At 42.9% G+C, this 22,421-nt stretch overlaps 1 protein-coding gene across 1 annotated transcript in view; it reads left to right on the forward strand.

Annotated features, from left to right (window-relative positions):
- The window catches only part of tmc1 (transmembrane channel-like 1), a gene marked incomplete at both ends in the record, with an annotated part of 28,656 nt that extends 13,845 nt beyond the window's left edge, over positions 1 to 14,811 (forward strand). Inside the window, 10 exons of the mRNA XM_080765665.1 lie at positions 47 to 241; positions 1,643 to 1,822; positions 2,121 to 2,276; positions 3,029 to 3,157; positions 3,822 to 3,889; positions 5,295 to 5,534; positions 7,108 to 7,233; positions 8,779 to 8,857; positions 11,472 to 11,592; positions 14,573 to 14,811. Coding sequence (XP_080621791.1) covers positions 47 to 241; positions 1,643 to 1,822; positions 2,121 to 2,276; positions 3,029 to 3,157; positions 3,822 to 3,889; positions 5,295 to 5,534; positions 7,108 to 7,233; positions 8,779 to 8,857; positions 11,472 to 11,592; positions 14,573 to 14,811 — 1,533 coding nt within the window. The remainder of the gene's footprint in view (positions 1 to 46; positions 242 to 1,642; positions 1,823 to 2,120; positions 2,277 to 3,028; positions 3,158 to 3,821; positions 3,890 to 5,294; positions 5,535 to 7,107; positions 7,234 to 8,778; positions 8,858 to 11,471; positions 11,593 to 14,572) is intronic.
- Positions 14,812 to 22,421: the final 7,610 nt, after the last annotated feature.

The raw sequence follows: 22,421 nt of genomic DNA on the forward strand, positions 1-22,421 counted from the left end.
GACCAATCATTTTAACACAGTTACCATGCCATTTACCGACCAATAGGAAGCCATCTTAGAGGAGCAGGAGAGCAAGAAGGACGACAACATCCACCTGACTCGCTTCCTGCGCGTGCTGGCCAACTTCCTGGTGCTGTGCTGCCTGGCAGGAAGTGGATACCTCATCTACTTTGTGGTCAGAAGGTCACAGAAGTTCGCCCTGGAAGGACTGGAGAGCCACACGTGGTGGGAGAGAAACGAGGTAGAGAGAGAGAGAGAGAGAGAGAGAGAGAGAGAGACACACAGAGACACACGCAGACAGGCTATCAGTGATAGTGAACTATCGTTCTTTGAACGCGTTCGGGTACAACACTGCAATAGGTCATGTCACGACTCACTCAGTACTCTATCTATCATGGGTATAAGTAACAGCCCGCACGCACACACCACACAGACTGTGGGTAGTGGGGCAGACAGGTCCATATAATCATATCATATAATGTCAATACTGTTGATGTATGCATTTACAGGAGGTACAAATTAAATGATACACAAAGGGAAAACATTCCGTTTATTAACCTGTGTTTATTGCAACCTCAGTGTTTGTATGGCCTTTCCAGTGCTGGCACTTTAAGAAGGGGGGAAGGTGCCAAGTACTGTTGAGGACTAGGGGTGTTCCACAATGTCAAGTGTAAAGTATGTCTATTATCGGGGGAAATGAAGGTAACCCCATATGATGTATAATCTAAAATAGAACATCTAGGTGTGGGGTTTCCCTTTCAGGTTCAGCTGATAGCTGTGAGCTTGTAGATCTACTGTTTATATTTAATTGCTTCGCTGTGGGTGGTAGGATCCTCTCCTATAAAGAGGAGACTGCAGGCAGAGCTAGTCAGTTATGCTGGGGCAGGCATCATGCTGACAGCCCTGTGAGAGAGCTGCTGGGGCCCATGTCATGGGCATAGCCTAGTTTGTTATTTTTCCTTCCTGTTTGATCTTTCTTTTGTGAATATCGACACTGGAGCTGGAGGTTTTGAGCAATAAAAACCACCAAAAAGCATCGCTGACTGTTTTTGGAGCCTTGGCCCTCGGGCAACTTCACAGCCCTCATTTATCAATCGAGTGTAAAATCTGCCACAGATTCGAGTGCAGGTTTCGTAGTACACCCACGTCGCCACGGCATTTATAAAGTGATCGCAAACAGCTGATTCTTCCTTAATTTCGTTCTGACGTTAATAAATGTGACGGCTGAAATCTATCTGGCACGCCCTATGAAATCAAGCCTCGCCCTCGTTTTTGCGACATGAAAACGGCAATACGTTTCCTGAATCCATGGTAACTTGAAAAAATAAGTTTCTCCCGTGCCTTGCTGCTGCCCGCCTCACCCCCCTCTCTCATACACACGCACAGACGCACAGCACTTGCAAGCCCAACTAACCGGTGTGTTCACCTGCATGAATTAAATAAAGTTGTAGGCCTACCCTGTCTGTTTCTCCTCTCGCTTCGCTTCCCTTATTGCTGCCCGCATCACCCCCCGCACGCCACGCCACGCACGCACGCACATATCGCAGTTTGCAAGCAACTTTCACTGTGTGTTGTTAGTTGTATATTAAATTATTAAAGTATTTTAAATTTAATATACAACAAGATATATTCTGGTCGTCAGGTGAACATGGTGATGTCGTTGCTGGGGATGTTCTGTCCCATGCTGTTCGATGTGATCAGCACCCTGGAGAACTACCACCCCCGCATCGCCCTGCAGTGGCAGCTGGGACGCATCTTCGCCCTCTTCCTGGGGAACCTGTACACCTTCATCATCGCCCTGATGGACGAGATCAACCTGAAGGTGATCAGGTCCGGCGGACCGGCGGGGATCCTTGAGGGGGATTTTTAAAATATTATATTAAACTATTTCACTGAAATAGACTAATAGACATGAGCTGCTACACACACACTCAAGTGTTGGAGCGGCTAGCACTGCTCATAATGTCATATATGTTCAGATGGGGGTCCTTGGACTGTGGAGTGCATTTCTATATTGAAGTGTGTGTGTGTGTGTGTGTGTGTGTGTGTGTGTGTGTGTGTGTGTGTGTGTGTGTGTGTGTGTGTGCGCGTGCGCGCGTGCGTCTGTGTGTGTGTGTCAGAGGAAGGAGGAGGAGGTGGTGAAGTTGAACATGACGCTGTGGGAGGCCAGTGTGTTTAATGGGACGGCAACACCACAGAACACCACGTCTCCTCCACCCAGCGTTCACCCCGCCGATGTACCCAGAGGACCCTGCTGGGAGACCATGGTGGGCCAGGTATGTGTGTCTGTGTGTGATCAAATTAAACAAACTAGTCCACACCAGCCATTTTCACCCACCCTCCATCTGGGCTATGGGACCGCGACTACAATTTCAGGTGGCAACCAATCCCATATCTTGCAAGTTTGATCAGACCCTACAAACCTTCCTGTGCGCTCAGATCAGGGAAACTGGAAGTATACCTTCGCTAAAAACGCCAGGGCAACACTCCACACGTCCCAAACTCTTCTCCCTTCTGGCTCCAAAATTATGGAATGCACCATTGCAGAACTGCAGAATCACTCCCAATCTTCCGCCGTGGTCTGAAAACCCACCTCTTCAGACTCCATCTTAGCAGATAGCACTTGCCGTAGTAGGCTATACTTGCCCTAGCCTCGACCACCTACAGGCGTATGCATATAGGCACAACTTATGCAACTGTAATTTTGTCACACTTGGGTGTCATGCAAAAAATACCAAAAACACACAAGCTTATAGATCGGTTATTTCGGTAATTTCTTTGATTATTCTGGGTGCCTGCCATGCAATGGCATAAACACAGGTTGAAATCCGCAAGCTGAGAGGCTAAATGTCATCAAATGGTGGTCCGTGGCTCAAATGCTGCACAGACTTGGCAAGCTGCAGTAAAATGTCTTGAAATTTTGTCTCTGGTTTTTATTCAAATCTATACTTTTGTACAAATGGATTAGTTCAACTAACTCTAAACCCCTCAACATGAACAGGCCCTTTTGCGTCCCGCCACTTTGCAGGAGTTTGTGCGTCTCATCATTTCGGACACCATGACGACATACATCACGCTGCTGATCGGTGACTTCCTGAGAGCCGTGCTCGTTCGCTTCCTCAACCACTGCTGGTGTTGGGACCTGGAGGCGGGGTTTGTGAGTCACCCTTTTTATACTTTTTATTATTATTTTGTGGCTCTCTCTCTCTCTGTTGTATTAGAATGAGACCATGGAAGCGCGCGGGTGGTAAAAGTATACCTGCTATATCTGCCCCATGCACCACCATGGAGGTTGTGGGGTTCTGGCATCTGTATGAACACAATGGGCTCCATGCACGCACGCCATTTTGGAATGATACTATAATGAAGGCTCTAGTAGCTGTTCCATTGGGTCAAACAGTCAGGGTGCTGCATGCTATTGTGCGTGTTGGCTCACTGGAAAAAACACAAGTGGGCAGCAAAGTGTCCTTGAGTGGGTTCCAAATGGCCCGTATCGGTCTGTAACTCTGAGTGCTGTATTTTGCGTGTCTTAAAGTACCAGGTCTTATTACTTCACTTAAGACCTGGAGGCGTGATCAATGCCATTTGGCTATTCTGAGTGTCCAAAGAGCATTGACCAACGCCTCCAGGTCTTAAGTTAAGTAATAAGACCTGGTGCTTAAGACACGCAAAATACAGCCCCCACTGAGAGTGTACAAATGGACCGTTACAAATGGGCGCCTACACTAAATATCTTTGCTGTAAATACAACAACAATCCTCAAGGACCACCCCACACTACTTAAATGAAATGTTTTTCTCTCTCTCTTCCTTTGTGAACAGCCATCTTACTCTGAGTTTGATGTCAGTGGGAATGTACTGGGCCTGATCTTCAATCAAGGAATGATCTGGTAGGACATATCGCTTTCATTTGAATATTTTCCAAATTAGATAATTACGACAATTGCCATTGTCTACCTTTTAATGCATTAAGACCTGAGGCTCATTCTACAAATGCCTTCTAAATCCTAACAGTTTTCTAAAAAAGAAAGAAACATTCCAAATGTATATAATAACTCAAAAACCACCTCTTCATGATAGCTTTCCCCAGCTGAGGCCTCGTTTATCCTTTTATCTTTTTAACCCTGTACTGTTGTTGTATCTGTTATGTTTTGCTTTGTTTTTTTCTCTTATTAAAGTCCGTTCCTAGTGTTCCTATGTAAAGCGCTTTGGGTATTTAGAAAAGCGCTATATAAATCTGAGCTATTATTATTATTATAATAATAATAATAAAACTTTATTTGTATTGCACCTTTCATGACATGAAATGCAGCTCAAAGTGCTTTACAGAGCAATGGAGAAAAAAGAAAAGAAAAGCAAGGCATAAACATTAAAAAAAAAACAAGCAGTAATGCAATACAGTGAGGACATGAATAACAAAAAATAAAAGATCAATTAAAAGCAAGGGTGTAGAAGTGGGTCTTGAGCTATGCTTTAAAAATGTCTACAGAGGCCGCCGACCCCCATCTAAAAATTCCCGGTCTCAATGGTATTTACAACTGGAATTATTTTTCTCAATGAAGGGTGCTAAGGGTGGCAGAGGCTCAGTCGTTTGGGCCGGTTCGATACCTGACATTTAACCACTTAGTTCCTCAATACTTTAAACTTGTCCTTGCACTTAGTCTAATCTTTTTTCCCCACGCTTTGCCGAAAATAGCATTGCTGAGGCATTGTGAGCATGTAGATCGGCTATATATCATATATAAGCTGAATTAAAACAGTTGCACTATATGTTTAGAAGAGCCGATTTGTTCGTCCATATGACGTAAATTAATTCATTCTCAATGGCATTTAATGTTTGTGTTGCCACAAAAAGCAGATTTGTTCATACACATATGACGTACATAAATTCTCCTTTCATTGTCAATGGCAAATGTGTCAATGGCAAATGTGACACGAGTGAAGGACAAAAAGCTATATATAGGAGGGGCTAGCGCCCCTCAGAAATCACACTTGTGTGAAGTGAGATGCGCTCTTATCATCATCATACATCACATTCCATGCTCGACCGATCAAATCAATCAAACAAACCGTGATACACACAAACACACACACACACACACACACACACACACACACACACACACACACACACACACACACACACACACACACACACACACACACACACACACAGCTGGGCATCTCAAAAAGATGATCCTATCGCACAAAGGTGTGGCGGCCCCACTCCCCATCCCCGTCACCATGATGATCGGCCATCATCAACATTATCTCCCCTGTCCCGTGTCGGTGCAGGATGGGTGCCTTCTACGCCCCCTGTCTGCCGGCGCTGAACGTGCTGCGCCTGCACGTGTCCATGTACCTGCAGTGCTGGGCGGTCATGTGCTGCAACGTGCCCCAGGAGAGGGTCTTCAAGGCGTCCGGCTCCAACAACTTCTACATGGCCATGCTGCTGGTCATCCTCTTCCTCTCCACCTTACCCGCCATCTACACCATCGTCACCGTCCCCCCGTCCTTCGACTGCGGACCCTTCAGGTGACCGGTGCTTTTTTAACCGTCCCCCGTCCCCCCCATAAGTGAACCGGGGACCCCCAACATACCCCCCAGCCTGACAGTGACAAGCACACAATTGTCGAGGCGTTACATTTAGTTTGACTCTCTTCCACTGATAAATACTGTGAAATTTAGACAATCTGCTGTTTTCACAATGTGTGCCTCTAATTTGACAATTTGGCCCCTTGGGGTCCACAACCCACAGGTTGAGAACCACTGGCCTATAAAAGGACCCCTGGCTCATAATTATAGTAATAAGACCTATATAATGCCTTAATAACTCAAATCTGAAATTTAAAACACCTTAACGCTGTAAGAGCCTGGATATATTTCTACTTGCAAAAAAAGAGATTTCAACCTTACTACTACTTTGTACTACTACTACTACTACTACTAGGAAAAAAAGAAAAAAAAATACATTTGGGGGATATCTTTCACAATAATGAATAAAACATGTTCTAGACATTCTAAAAAACATAATATGACAATTATTTTACTTACTTTCATTAGGGTTAAAGGTCAAATGTGATAGTTTAACAATTGTTAAACATTTTTCATTTGTGTGAATTTCAGCCTCTGTGGGGGGTATTTATATGCAAATATCATGACCAATGCATGGCATTGCAATGGCATTGCAATGAACATCAATGATGACGTTTGGGTGAAAAAAGAACAGATTTATTTTTATTTATAATTAATTAAACAACAAATGTTACCGAAAAGCAACGCTGGGTCTTACAGGGTTCAATATTTTATTTGTCTTGGAAATAGTCTGTTTTTCACTCAGTAGGGGCCAGTCCCATCACAAGTTTTACGGAATTTATGGAATGCATACTGCTAATATAATACAATGTAATACTTCCTAAGGTTAATAGGAGCATCAATGCAATATTTTAAATACATTTTATAAACACATTTTCTTAGCACAAATGCACAATCCATAGGACTGGACAAGACATGGGCAAATATAACTTTATCAACTTGTGACAGTATCTAGTTTTCCATATTGAGTGAAAGATTAGCTATTTCTCAGATATATAGAATGTTTAAGGTGTGTTGAATGTTCGAGGGGCGCTATAGCCCCTCCAATGCCTGGCTTTTGAAATGATGTCATAGGCATACAAGTCTATGGACTTTTAACTACAATCGAATATAGGTGATTGGGTGTGTAGATGAAGTTACGATCTCCCACCATGCAATGGCAAATTCCAACATCCTGTCCCCTTAATTGGCCTTAAACCTCCTCTAGGAGGAGAAGGTCTCTGGATTGAATGTTTACAGAGTACGGTATAGAATTCCCATTGACAAAACATGTACTACTTTCCATTGTAGGCAAACGTCGAAATAATTTGTACATTTCCGGGTCTCCGGACGGTCCGGAGAACCGGAAATGTACAACCGGACCCGGTAGTATAGCCCCCCGAGTTGACGTTAGAAGTAAAAGTATTGGAAATGCTCAAAATTGTACTTAAATACAGTACTTGCACTTACTTTACACCACTGGTTAAGACTGATGATTTGCCTGTGTACTGTACTGTGCTCTGTGGTGTGACAGTGGAAAGAAGCGGATGTTTGATGTGATCCAGGAGACTCTGGAGTCAGACTTCCCTGCGTGGTTCAGTAAGGTGTTCAGCTACGCCTCCAACCCTGGCCTGGTGCTGCCCTTCCTTCTGCTGATGGTGTGAGTCCACGAACCCCCCCCCGTAAATTATACTATGTGACTTATTATGTGACTGTGTCACACAAAAGCAACAAAGCTATACTGTAGCACTGGTCCTACCCCCCCCCCCCATGAGACTTACAAATCCCAAATGTTTATAAACAAATCCCAAATGTTTGTAAACAAATCCCAAATGTTTATAAACAAATCCCAAAATGTTTATAAACAAATCACAAATGTTTATAAACAAATCACAAATGTTTATAAACAAATCACAAATGTTTATAAACAAATACCAAAATGTTTATAAACAAATCCCATGAGACTTGGTCCTACCCCCCCGACCATGAGACTTACTTACTACAGGTCAACTGGAAGTGGTCCTACCCCCCCCCATGAGACTTACAAATCCCAAATGTTTATAAACAAATCCCAAATGTTTGTAAACAAATCCCAAATGTTTATAAACAAATCCCAAAATGTTTATAAACAAATCACAAATGTTTATAAACAAATCACAAATGTTTATAAACAAATACCAAAATGTTTATAAACAAATCCCATGAGACTTGGTCCTACCCCCCCGACCATGAGACTTACTACAGGTCAACTGGAAGTGGTCCTACCCCCCCCATGAGACTTACAAATCCCAAATGTTTATAAACAAATCCCAAATGTTTGTAAACAAATCCCAAATGTTTATAAACAAATCCCAAAATGTTTATAAACAAATCCCAAAATGTTTATAAACAAATCACAAATGTTTATAAACAAATCACAAATGTTTATAAACAAATACCAAAATGTTTATAAACAAATCCCAAATCCCATGAGACTTGGTCCTACCCCCCCGACCATGAGACTTACTACAGGTCAACTGGAAGTGGTCCTACCCCCCCCCCCCCCATGAGACTTACAAATCCCAAATGTTTATAAACAAATCCCAAATGTTTATAAACAAATCCCAAATGTTTATAAACAAATCCCAAAATGTTTATAAACAAATCACAAATGTTTATAAACAAATCACAAATGTTTATAAACAAATACCAAAATGTTTATAAACAAATCCCAAATCCCATGAGACTTGGTCCTACCCCCCCGACCATGAGACTTACTACAGGTCAACTGGTAGTGGTCCGTAGCAGTTAGCAAGCAACGTGTTTTGAACTTGTCAATCTGCTACTTTTGCTTTTTCGGAAATTTGAATCTAATTGTAACCCTTCTGTACGTGAGGTTTCCGCCCGACAGAGACAACATCCATATCGACATGAGACTATTGTTTGGACCTTTTGATATCGTAATAACATTATAATAATACCATAATAAGCCCTGTTTTATTTCAAATTTCTAAAATATAAAATAAAAACAAAAAGGAAATGGCAAATCTACAAGCCTATACAAGGTATTGTGATTTAGAAAATAAAAATTAATCTTTCTGAATTGGATGAAAAATACAGTTTAAAATGATATGATTTAATAATGCACACAGACCTTTTTTTTCCCTGTAACATGTGAATGATTTTCATAGTGCAGGTCAGATGACGTCTCGTTGTTATGTTTCAGGTTGGCCATCTATTATTTGCAGTCCACATCCAAAAGCTACAAAGAAGCAAACATGGAACTCAAGAAGAAATTGCAAGCTGTAATTATTCTTATTTTATTGTATTTTATTTGATAACGTTAGTGGACAGCAACAGTCAGTTACATTAACCTGGTGGTATCCCAGCTCTAAAGTAACTCTTATACTTTAGCTCAGGGGTTCTCAATTATATTGGAAAAAAAGGAAAATGGAAATTAAGAGTTTACATAGTACACATTAACACATAGTACATGCATAAACTTTCCTTAAAGGACCACTCCACCACTTTTCAACTTCTCTTCCTATAATTGGTCCTAACTAATATTCATGCTAAAATACCACCATTTTTTCCAACTCAGTCTGTGTCTCACTCATAGGAAGGCTGTGGGCAGTTCAGAAACCTGTCCACCAGTGACATCATCGATGGTGAATCCAAGCTAATAGAAACGGCAGGCTTTCTTTTCCTGACAAGTTGCAATGCAAAAGTTGAAGCCATCATTCTCACGAATCTAAATATATTTTAAAACAAATCTGCCTAATGATGATGTCACTGGTGGACGTGTGTCTGAACTGCCCAAAGCCCTCCTATGAGACACAGACTGAGTAGGAAAAAATGGTGGTGTTTTATCATGAACATTAGTTAGGAGTTAGGACCAATTATATGAAGAGATGTTGAAAAGTGGTGAAGTGGTCCTTTAATGATTATTTATGATGTATTTTCTCTATTATTAAGGTTACTGTAGCGCTCAAGACTCAATTTGTATTGGGGGTGGGGCAGGGGTCGCGAGACATGGCCAAAGAATTCCGGGGGTCCCCAGCCAAAGTTCAGAACTCCTGCTTTAGCTAACATCTTCAAACCAGTGTAACAACAACGTCCATCCACCAGAGAGCAGCAGAGTTACAGGAAATATCTGGTATATTTACTAAACTATTATTTAATTACCCATATGCAGTCAAATTAACTACTATAAATAAACAAACTATAGGTAAATTAGGTACCAATCAAAATGTTGCTGTAGTTAATAGAAATAATAGCAAATTACATGTATGTTCCAGACCTATCATATTGCTAGGTCTGACTGCATGTTGTGGGCAAACGTAATCAGACATATCTAGGCAGGTCAATGGCAGATTTGTCTGCTTCCCAGGCTAGTAATAAGTTCATTGAAAAGCAGTGTAGTAAACAAAAATGTGTAGTTTACATGTGTATAGTAAACAAACATGTGTAGCTTACATCAAAAATCCCTAGACATTTTTATCCAGGCAAACAGATCATATGATGACTCTCTGGATTCTATATGGCACTGGAGGAGAGTGCGTGTCTCTGCGTGTGTGGAGTCAGTAAGTCACAGGTGGTACAGAATAGATAGTGTATTGAAATAGTCTCTGACCTGGTGTGTTAATTGTCGTCTCCCCGGGGCACAATCGTAGCACTAAAGGTTTTCAAAGAGATATAGGCCTACCTGCCAGACGAGTAGGATACAAAGGCTGAAAGGCTTGCATTTACATTCCAATGGGTGATTGAGGGTCGCGCTCTACAGCAACGGCCAGCTGATTAGCTTTCCATTAATAGTTCTCAGGCCTTGTTTTTGTCCTCTTTTTTTCCCTTCTCATTGTATGGTTTTTGGCCAGGCCAGAAATGGATTTGGACAGGCGGACGCCTGCCCTCGCCTTATTGTATAGGTAGCCTACGCCTCTGGTGTAGTGTTGGATTTCAACTGGACAAACCGCAGCCGTTCCAATATCTGAGAGGGCTTTGTGTATTGTCAACTGACAAACAAACCATTAATACACAAACACACTTTCTTTTCTCGTCAGCTTAATTATGGAGTAATGCTGTCATAATGTCATGGTTCCTCATGCAAGGTTAGATTGAACACTAATCTTCTATTGACAAACACACACACACACACACACACACACACACACACACACACACACACACACACACACACACACACACACACACACACACACACACCTGGCCTGTGTGTGTCTGGCCTCATAAATCTGTCCGTTGACTGATTGAAGCGTGGACTAGCTGGTCTGCACCTGCCTGCTCTTTCAAGACAAATGGGAGTCCCGGATTGGCAGCTGCTTGTCGACACTTGATCGGCCCCCGATTGTCCAACCGTCCCTCTGGGGAAACTCCCAGTCCTCCAGATGGACCGTCCATCCCGGATGGTCATACTATACTTTGACACTTTACTATGAAACGTCGCCGTCTCCAGCCCTGGCAATAAACAACCTCCAGTCCCTCCCAATTTTGGGGAATGAATCCCTGTTCTCATTTTGTCACTTAATGCCATTTTAATGGAACCATTACGTGTCCATTTGGTTACCTTTGTACACTGTCAGAGTTCAAATAAATGGATAAATGAACACTGCGTGGGGCAGCGTTGGTGTACATTACAGTACATTATTCCCATACTCAAAAAAGCTTAGCTCCTGAAAGGAATACCTGAAAATCTTTGAAATATAATATTTATTGCTAGTTCATATGAAAGTATTCTATTAACAAAACTGCTTTGTCACCAGGACATAATAATAATTGTATAAAGACAATTCTACAGGTGTTTCTTTACCTGTAGTTCAGAGTGCAGTGGGCGGGGGTGGGGCTATACTGAGTTCCCCACAAACAATCTGATGGTTGCTTGTTTCTTACTTTCATTATCAGCAAAATGAGGATAACAAGAAGAAGAACAAACTGGCGGCGCTGAAGGCAGCGATGGAGCTGGAGGAGGCCAGACATCTAGAGCATCAGACCAACAACAACGCTTCACAGCAAACTATTAAAGGTAAGAGAGAGAGACAGACAGAAACAACAACAATGCGTCACAACAAACTATTAAAGGTAAGAGAGAGAGACAGACGGAAACAACAACAATGCGTCACAACAAACTATTGGGGCGAGACAGTAACAAACTCTTAAAGGTAAGAGAGAGAGACAGACAGAAACAACAACAACGCTTCACAGCAAACTATTAAAGGTAAGAGAGAGAGACAGACGGAAACAACAACAATGCGTCACAACAAACTATTGGGGCGAGACAGTAACAAACTCTTAAAGGTAAGAGAGAGAGACAGACAGACACAACAACAATGCGTCACAACAAACAATTAGGGCGAGACAGTATAACAAACTCTTAAAGGTAAGAGAGAGAGCGAGAGAGACAGACATACAGACAACAACACAAACTATTAAAGGTAACTAACTACACAAAAACCTAACGGATTGAACACAGCTTTAAAGTGTGTCTGGCTAAGAAAAAAAATGATAATTGATTATTAACGTATATACCGGTAATTGATATTGTATTGTATATATCGTTCGTTGCTGTCGGGGCAGATCAAAACCTCTTATCTCCATATTAGGGGAAAGTAGGGTACCACCTACTGTATGTAGTAGACGTGCTGCAGCGCGACAGCTTGGCTGACAACACTGCAGAACTCAGTCAAGAACCTGATGTTGGATAGGAAATTGTGGAGGGCAGCGATCCAGGAATCCCGAGTTGGTGTTGGCTAGACCTCACTCTCGCAGTAACAACAACAATCTCCATTCAAACTTTTGTATTTTTGGTATTTTAGTTTGCTGCGAGAGTGAGGTCTATAGCCAACACCAACTCAGGATTCCTGGATCGCTGACCTCCACAAATTCCTATCCAACATCAGGTTCTTGAGCTCTTCAGTGTTGTCTCGCCACAGCACGTCTACATAGGTGGTACGCTTCTTTCCCCTCATGGCTTTGCCCTGGGTTTGGCTCCCATAGAGTCAATTTATTTGCCTCAAGTTCTGGGTGCCTGACGCAGTGCCCTGCCAGCCTCATCCTTCTCTCTCTGACTTTGTCTGTGACCCGTGGTAGGTCCCCATAGAGGTCCACATTTCTGATGCGGTCCGTCCATGTGACACCTAGTGCCATTTGTAGCATTCTTCTATAGACTCCATTTCCTGTTGTATTACCATATGTCTCGGCCCCATACAGCAGTACTGACTCCACAGTAGCTATGAACACCCGGCTCTTAAGGTCTTCTCCCATGTCTGATTTCCACACTCTCCTCGTCCCGTGCAAGGCTATTTCCAGGCAAGTGCTCTCCGAACCTTCAGATCCTAATCGCATCTAATCAACTTATACTAACTACTACTACTTATGCTAACTTATAAAACTTTTTCAAAATAATAGCCTACTCTGATCAGGGGACCATCCTCACTGCCACTGCTCCAGTCCAATTCACTCTGTGAAAACATTGTTTATAAATAATGCTCAATGTGCAGTCACGCAGCGAAAACAATGCACCAGTGTGCAAACACCTTAAGACTTTGAATGTATCTCTTACCAGTATTCCAGTGTACCAGTGCTTAGCCTAACTAACTATTAACCAGCAACATATAGCCAGCTATATAACACACCCCCAATAGCATGGAGGCTGATTTGACTGCATGTTGGCTCTGTAGAGCGGCGTAGACCAGTTACTGGCCTATAACCTCTCAAGCATTTTCATGTCAATTAAGGACCCACAAATGGATATAGTACGCAAACCGTAATGTACATACAGAAACCCGGCAGGTCTGCAAGCTCACAACTCACGGCTATTGTATAACATCTACTCTGTTACCTGTGGTTTTGTGCTGATGTAATAGGCTTTACCTTGCTGCTTTCTTCCTTGTTCCGCATCAGTCAGGGTGATTGTGTATATATCTGTACTGTATTATTTATTGACAGTGTCTTTGTGTCCTGCATTAGGCAGCATGATTGTATAGGGAGTATACATCTGTACACTTTCATCAATAATTGATGTGAGGGCGTCTTTATTGTGATGTTACTCTTCTGTATATAGAGTACTTCTTATGCCCTTGTATCTGTCACTTTTACTGCTGTGCTGTCTCTGGCACCTGAATCAATAGAGCAGGGCCTCTTCTAGGCTGAGCGGCAAATGAAGCAGGGACATATTTTATAAAAATAAAAAAAGACTTGACCTTGGCTCTGTTATTTGCTCTGCTCTTTGCCCCCCCCCCCCAGACCGAACGTCTTTGCCGAAAATAGCATTTTATAGCTATTATTATAGCCATTATTTATTTTGACATTCATATTAATGGACATGCAACGTAAATACACTGGATCTAGCGATGGTGCTATAAGGTCACGTACTTCCCGTTGCATTCTCACTTTCTATGCTGCGTTTAGACAGAGGCTCAATTGATTGAAAACGGCTGTAGTGTGCATGCATGTAGATTTACATCCGCAGTCCCCAAACAAAACACTAAAGCAGTGGAATGCATTACATTAGAAAACAAAGCATGAAAACATACATACATACATACATACATACATGCTTTATTACTGTCTATTTTTATATCCATTTTACCCTTGGGTTTTAGAGGACATTTCGGACATTGGTTTAGGTATGCGGTCTAGCTTAACTTGGACTCAGGGGGGTGGACGCCTCTGCCTTGCATAGTCCCCAGTGAATAGGCATTTTGCCCTTCACTGGTAACCTTATTTTGGATTTGTTTTAAATATATGAAGGTTTTGTGGGCTGGGCTTTTTACTAAAAAGCCCCCCCTTTTTAAATACTACACACATACATACATACATACATTTCAGACGTTTTAGCAGTTTTTAAGGACCCACTTTTAGGCCAGTGCACCAGAGCAAGCTCTTGCCTTTTTTTAAACCCCACCCATTTTAACCAAATACATACATACATACATACATAGTGCATCTATAATGTTTAACACAGTTTTTATAGGGCAATACAGATACTTTATGCTTCACAGCAGACAGCCATGGAGGTCGCCATCACCAGAGGCCGAACCCGGGTAAGAATGGACGCAACGCCGCTGCTCCTCCACTAAGGGACCAGGGAGCAGGGGGAGTCCCAGACCCCCGGACCCATCACCACCACCACCACCCCCACCACAGCCACCGTGGTGGGGGAGGGACCACTGGGTACCTGCCTGGTATCCCCCGGCAACCTGAACCCAGGGTGCATCACAGCAGGACCACGCAGAGACACTGAACACTCACGACGACGTGACGTCGCTGTCGGAGGGAGAACCTTGTATGTCCAAAAGCTTTACTTTGAAAGAAGTTGAGGAAAAAAAGAAAGAAAGAACCTGGTGTTACAATGGATCCAATGCAGTGGTCATTTTGTCGACTAAAAACTACGACCAAAAATGTTGGTCGACTACCTTTTTTCACTGACAAAAACGGAATAAAAGTAAAAACTGAATAAAAACTAAGCTATGATGACTAAAACTATTACTAAATATACTGACAATTTTGTCAACACACATACAAACTACACTAAAATGTTTTAGGAGGGACAATTAAGTGGAGAACAGATCCAGTAGACATTTGTCACGTTCCCAAAAAAAAATGCAGATCTACAAGCTCACTGTGAGCTTGCAGATCTGCTATTTTTGGCATGATTCATTTCGGCATATTGATTGAAGTATCGTGACACCATCACGGTCCGTCAAGACACATTTTAGTCGACTAAATCAACTGTAGATTTAGGTCACATTCACACCAGAGAGCTTTGCTGCGATTAAAACGAATCCTGCTGCGCATTGTCAGAAAGTGCACTTCGTTTGGCAGGTGTGAAGGCTCATTCGAATCCTAATGCGTATCAAAGAACCGCATTCTACTCCGAGCAAAAACGGGGATTTCGCTTCGCTTCCAATCGCACTTGATTACGATTCGGTGCAGGTGTGAATGCAATCCGCAGCAAATAAAGGAAATTAAGCAAACAATGTGGCGGTTGAGGAGCTGAACACAGTTGGAGACGGAGAAGGAATATTTTACTTTACGCAGCGCAAAGATGTCCCGTTACCGTGGATAGACGTGGTCGAATGAGGAGACTGAAGCCCTAATCGAAATGAGGACGAGTACATTAATCAATTGCTTAAGAAAACACACAAACGCTGCAGTGTAATAGTATTATAGCCTACAGAATATTCTGTCTGTCTGTCTGTCTGTCTGTGCGTGCCGTAAACATGGAGTGCTGTCACTGTGCATGGGGACTGGGGAGTAGGGACTTTCATCTCGATAAACTTGTAAACATTTTGCGCTGCTGTCTGTTATATCAGTGCACTCAGCGCTGTGCCTCCATGCCCAAAAGAACAGTGCATGGCTGCGTGCGTATAGTGAGAGAGCGAGAGAGAGAGGGGGGGTCCATGCAGTCCCAGACGGCACGACACATGCACGTTATGAGTATAATTTTATCTCCATAGATTTCACTGTGATAAAGGTCCCCCCTGTTGCGTTTCCAATTGCTGCGGATGACAGTGTGAAGGCAAACCGCAGCAAATGAAATATGCAAGAATCCCAATTTCTCCGCCCATACGCATCGAGTCTACCGAAGTATTAGGTGGGAATGTGACCTTTAGTTGACAAAAATATCATGCCATTTAGTTGGCATGATATAGAGCGCCGAAGTCCTGTTGTCCCTCGCTCATCCCCTGGTTCAAAGGAGTTTGCGGAAGTTGTTCTCTATGGAGAATAACGTGGGGTCATTCTTAAAGTCGTCTCATATAAGAATCGTGGTCCAAAAATAAACAAACTGTCCCGGCGATATTGTCGGGGAGGTGTGTCTGTATTGTGTACGGTAGTCAGTCAGTTTGAATTATTTGATACAGTCCGTTTCTAGCAAACATGTAACTAACTCACGAGGCGTAACACAAGGCGTGACACGACTGACTGACGGGATATGCAGGTTTTCATAGTGAACTGCGACCTACAGTCGCAACAAATAAATAGTACACGAACCCGTGGACTTGGCGCCCTCTGGCGATATTGACGTCAGACTTCGGTGATCCATTAAGTCAACTAAAACGTAGTCTCTCGAGACAGACTGTTGACTCCGTCAAATTCAAAGGAAAAGAGGGCGCTGTTTTTCCTTTATTTTTTGACGATGGGTTCTCGGATTGACTAAAACCAGACTATAGCTTTCAGATCATTTCAGATGACTAAAATGAGACAAGAAAAATAAGTGTAATTGTATTCAAAAGACCATGACTGAAACTACATAAAGAATTGCTGTGAAAATGAACACTGATCTATACTGTAGTTATTATTCAGCCACAAGCATCTGTTAAAATAGTTCACTTTTAAGCTACATTTAACCAAGGACGGATGCAGCGATTACAACCACAAGATGAAATAAACAGACCACTTTCCATCTCAGATACAGCAGATTAACAGTGTCAACTACATGCTACAGGCCAATGCTTTCTTTTAATGAGGTCTTCACCTGCGGTCGCTAAATCAGAGGTTTGAGTTTCGTTGTTGCGGAGTTTCAGCTACAGGTGACCTGAATGTAAAAATACACTTGGTGTCCATTTCGTGTGTTTGTTTACGTTTTGAGGTAGCTCTCCACCAAACAGACCTACTACAACAACAGATTACTACAGACTGGTAGATGAGTGTAGTTGGGAGATCAGTTGGAAAGTGTGAAAAAAGGTTGCTGAAAGCTGGAATCCACCATGTTACTCTTTGTTGCTGTCGGGCAGAAACCTATTTTCTAACTTTTCATTATTATTATTATTATTATTATTATTTTGTAAAAACGCCCTGCTTGATCATACTACAGCGTCACACAAAGGCATCGGAAGTATCCACACTTTTCCTGGGCTGTGTGTGCTCCAGTTCCTGTTGATTTCATTGGATATCATTGGTCATCTGACCAGTTTCATTGGCTTTCATTGGATCAAATCGACAGGAACTGGAGCACACATAGCCCAGGAAAAGTGTGGATAGCAGATCTGCCAGCTTGGAACAAGGCGCGAAGCAACGCGCTTTGAGTTTGTAGATCTGCTACTTTTGGTATTTTTTCATTTGAATTCTGAAAAGTAACAGTTTTGGACATGTTTCCACCCGACAGACGTCTTTGTAGCGCAGATTTGATACATGTACATGAAGTGTGACTTTGACACCGTTTCTGTTCAAACAAAGTCATTGGATCATCAATTTGTAATCACAGCGTAGCTATACTACTGAAGATATAAGTCGTCAATATTTGGAATTACATTGATTGATTTATTGATTGATTGATTAGGGAGTAGTGGCATGATAGTAGAATGGATTTATCCCCATGTTTGTTTGTGCTGAGACAGGGGTGTGACCTCAGCAATACAAATTACGTTAGTTGTTGTGGACTAATTTACTTTTAATGAGTGACCTGCAATGACCCTCACAAAATGACCGGAACTACTTTAAGGGCCGATTCATACTCCTATTTTAGAGCCGAATAAAAGTCGGTTCGACGCTGTAGAGCCTATACAATGTGACGTCATTTGAGGTCATTTGTGAACTATCCCTTAAGTGCTGAACGCCGTTGTACTTCGTTGCATGACTGTGTCGAAAAGAACAAACAAAAAAAAACAGATGAACTACAGAGCGCCAAAATCTGATGTAATTTCACCACCTACATGTTGTTGTTTTTTTGTTTGTTTTTTTATCGCAACTGTGTTCCAAAAATAAACAAATTATCCCGGTGGTTTCACTCAATCCAGTTTAGTTTCAGAATCAACTGACGAATTAGTAAATATTTCGCTAGAAACAGAGCTGTATCAAATATGAGTGACTGACTGTCTGTAAAACGATACAGAGCCAGTTTGGTTATTTTTTAACCACATGTTTATATGAAACGATTTTAAGATGACCCAATGTTATTCTCCATAGATAAATCACTTATGCAAAACAGGGGATGAGCGAGTGATGTCAGTACTTCAGTAGTCTGTAGCATTTCTAAATGCTCACCGATAATGACATGCCCCAAACAGGGACGCCAGGTTGGAAGTGGTAAAAGGGAGCTCAAATGTAAACATAACAATCTGTGATTGACGAGATTTCGTCTCTGATCGTCTTCAAATGGTACATGTAGTGATTTTTTTTGTAGAAATCTTTTTTTTACCACTTAAGTTAAGTGGTAAAAAAAAGATTGTTTGAATTTGAGCTCCCTTTTACCACTTCCAACCTGGCGTCCCTGTTTGGGGCATGTCGTTATCGGTGAGCATTTAGAAAGGCTACAGACTACTGAAGTACTATGACATCACTCGCTCATCCCCTGTTTTGCATAAGTGATTTATCTATGGAGAATAGCATTGGGTCATCTTAAAATCGTTTCATATAAACATGTGGTTAAAAAACAACCAAACTGGCTCTGTATCGTTTTACGACAGTCAGTCACTCATATTTGATACAGCTCTGTTTTCTAGCGAAATATTTACTAATTCGTCAGTTGATTCTGAAACTTCTGGATTGAGTGAAACCACCGGGATAATTTGTTTATTTTTGGAACACAGTTGCGATAAAAAAACAAACAAAAAAACAACAACATGTAGGTGGTGAAATTACATCAGATTTTGGCGCACTGTACTTCATCTGTTTTTTTTTGTTTGTTCTTTTCGACACAGTCATGCAACGAAGTACAACGGCGTTCAGCACTTAAATGTCCTGAGCGCTGTTTCCACTTCCTCTGGCTGGCTGTAGCTCTTCTCTTTGACACGCACAAGCTAGGTTTGATTGACAGCATCTCCTCTCACACCGCTGTTTTGCTGCACCTCTATAAGGGCGGGCCAAATTACCATCTTATCCGTTCTGATTGGCCCATATAGCTGGCCAGCTTCCACCTGGCTGCAGATGTAATCGGCACGGGTAACCGAAACACATGTATGAGTGTCCACTACCAGGGCAGCTAGGGCCCTATTATGAGATTTGCAGACCAGTGCCAAGGATGCTGTGTCCCGACTCCAGTGAGTCAACAAGACTCCTTTAAGACCCCTGACGTTTTATCCATGACCCTGCATCCAAGAATCTGATCCAATTCCATCGCTGCTCATGCCCAGTTAATGACAATTAAGGCAGGCAAGGCATTAAGTATTCATGCTACAGTTATTTGAGATCCAAAGAATGAAGCAAGCATTCTTTTTTCATCACTAAATGGGCAATGGGAATCTGCATCATCGCTCTCATCTCCTCGGCCATGCATCTAAAGCCCTCGTATCTTACAGAATCTGTTACTAGATCGTGTCAATATATCTCAAGCAGCCACGTATCTTATCTCTCATGTTTCCGTCTTATCCAGGTAAACCCCCCCCCCGGTGCCCGTTGTTTCACCCTGTCCGCCAGACTTAAGGTTTGTTTGGCTTTGATCCCAGCGCCAACGCCGCATTGTATACAATGGCAACCGAGCCATGCATGTTGTCTTCATTACCGGATCTGTGGATGGATGGAGTAGGCTACTTACGGCAGGCATGGCGTCTGCTAGTCACTACCCTTAATGAAAGGTGGAGAGAGAGAAGCGAGGGCATGCATTGCACGCACCGGGCACTGATTTAGTTTCTTCTACCTTTTTGTGATTTTTCGTAAATCCAATGCCCTTACTTGATCACACTGCAGCGTCATGACTCACACAAAAGCAGCACAATATAGCAGATCTGCAAGCTCAAAATGTGTCACGATTTATTTATTTGAACAAAGTATTCTGTGGCACCACTAGACGTGCGTCACGGCACCCACTTTGAGAACCACTGACCTATTATATATTATTATAATATATATTATATATATATTATATTAAGCTTATCGAGGGTAGCTACTGGGACGTAAGTCGGGACTTGATCACCTTGGGTCACCTGAGTGAGGGGTATGATGTTGCGAGACCCGAAACCCCGATGACCTTGGGATACATCACTGAGGATACGTCCCAGGTGCATCCATTTATGTATGTATTTTGTTATAGTTCTTCTATTTATAGTGACTCATAGGAATAGACTAAGTGACAACCAGGAATAGTTTGGTGACCACCGGAGAGACGGGTGGCAGCCGGAAATTAGACGGCACCCGGGAGCATTATGGGTTAGCGCCCCAGCCTGTGTCTTCCGTGAGGAAGAAGCCCAACAAACCCACGGTGAGGCCTTTAGGAGGGCCATGCAAGCCTCAAGCGGAGCCTGCGGCACCACCAAGGGCAAGGTGGAGCCTGCGGAACCGTTGCGGCTTGAGAATCCACCATTCCTGAATAAAGTGCCTGGTGCTGGGAGTCTGGTGCAACGCACAGGGCCTGACCTGGTGAGAGCAGGAGTGGACCTGGTGAGACGTAGGAGGGGCCCGGACAGGTGTCAACCCACAGAGCCTAGTAGTCCTTCCATGTGCCAGAATGGTACCTCCCAGTCCCGGCAGAGTAGTTCAGGAGGAACGGATTGTGTGGCCCTGGTTTTTCCCTAATGGGACTTATCGAGGGTAGCTACTGGGACGTAAGTCGGGACTTGATCACTCCCGGCTGGGTCACCTGAGTGAGGGGTATGATGGTGCGAGACCCGAAACCCCGATGACCTTGGGATACATCATGCACTGAGGATACGTCCCAGGTGCATCCATTTATGTATGTATTTTGTTATAGCCATGTGGTGTTTCACGTTCTGAATGGCCTGGGGGTAGAAAGGCTCTCCATGCATTGTTGTGTAAATGAGGTATCTTTTTTCTTGACCACAGCAGTTGGGCCATGTGCCAAATGGCCAGTGTCCTCCAATACTTCATCTTTGACCTGCAGCGCTTGGTGTAGATTTCTCAGAGGAGCTAAATATATAAAAGATATCAACCTGGGTGCTGCTTGGTGTGAACATTGAGAACAGGGATATATAGACGTATAAATGGCCCGCTGGCTCGGAAGTACTATTTAAAAACCTCCGGGCCAGTATAAATGAACTAGAAGAAACCATAACACTTATAGGATGGCCTTATAGTTCACATAGTTTCTTATTCTTCTATAGTACCGTAGCGTTCTGTGAGCCCATCATTATGAGGATCAATTCTTGACTGTTATTTTATTTGTCTATTCAAAAAACATGCATAGCTGAAGTCGCTGCATGGCCCAGAGGACCAGTGGCAAATATCCCTTAAGTGGTTCTCCAGAACCACTTAATGACGTGAGCAGGAAACCTCCCTGTAGAGTTAGCTTGCTGCGTCTCCGCTGCACACCTCCCTGACGCCCACAGGATTCCGAGGAGCGTGTTTAGGTAGTCACCAAAGTATAGGCTCCTGTTCCCCTGCATTATTCATCGGGTCACATCTGACATTTCAGCATAATCGTGCCGTAACCACAGCGATGGAGAAGAACGCCTGCATGTCCTCCTGGCGTTGCCGTTGATGTGCTTCCTCCTGGCTTCATGCTGGATGTTCTTCTGTCGCCGCTGCTCTCTGGCCCAGTGTTAACTTACAGTAGTGTCGACTAAGGGCCGATTCATACTCCTATTTTAGAGCCGAATAAAAGTCGGTTCGGCGCTGTAGAGCCTACAATGTGACGTCATTTGAGGTTCGTGGGGGAGGGGGGGGGGGGGGGTACCGTCCTAAAGTCGTCTCTTCGGTGCTACTGAAAATTTCTGACGAGCCGAAATCATTTCGGCACTACAGCGCCGAAACAGCAGTAAAATAGTATGAATATGAATCGACCTTAAAACTATGACGAAAAATGGCTGTCGGCTAACTTTTTTCACTGACGTTAAAACAAAATAAAAAGGAAGCTACGATGACTAAAACTGAGACTAAATGTATTGAAAATGTCGTCAAGGCTAACTTGCTAAATCTCGACTGGTGGGGACGAGATCCGGTAGAACTAAAAGACAAGTA

The sequence above is a fragment of the Protomyctophum bolini genome (assembly GCF_963924005.1).
Source record: "Protomyctophum bolini genome assembly, chromosome: 6".
Lineage (NCBI taxonomy): Eukaryota > Metazoa > Chordata > Actinopteri > Myctophiformes > Myctophidae > Protomyctophum > Protomyctophum bolini.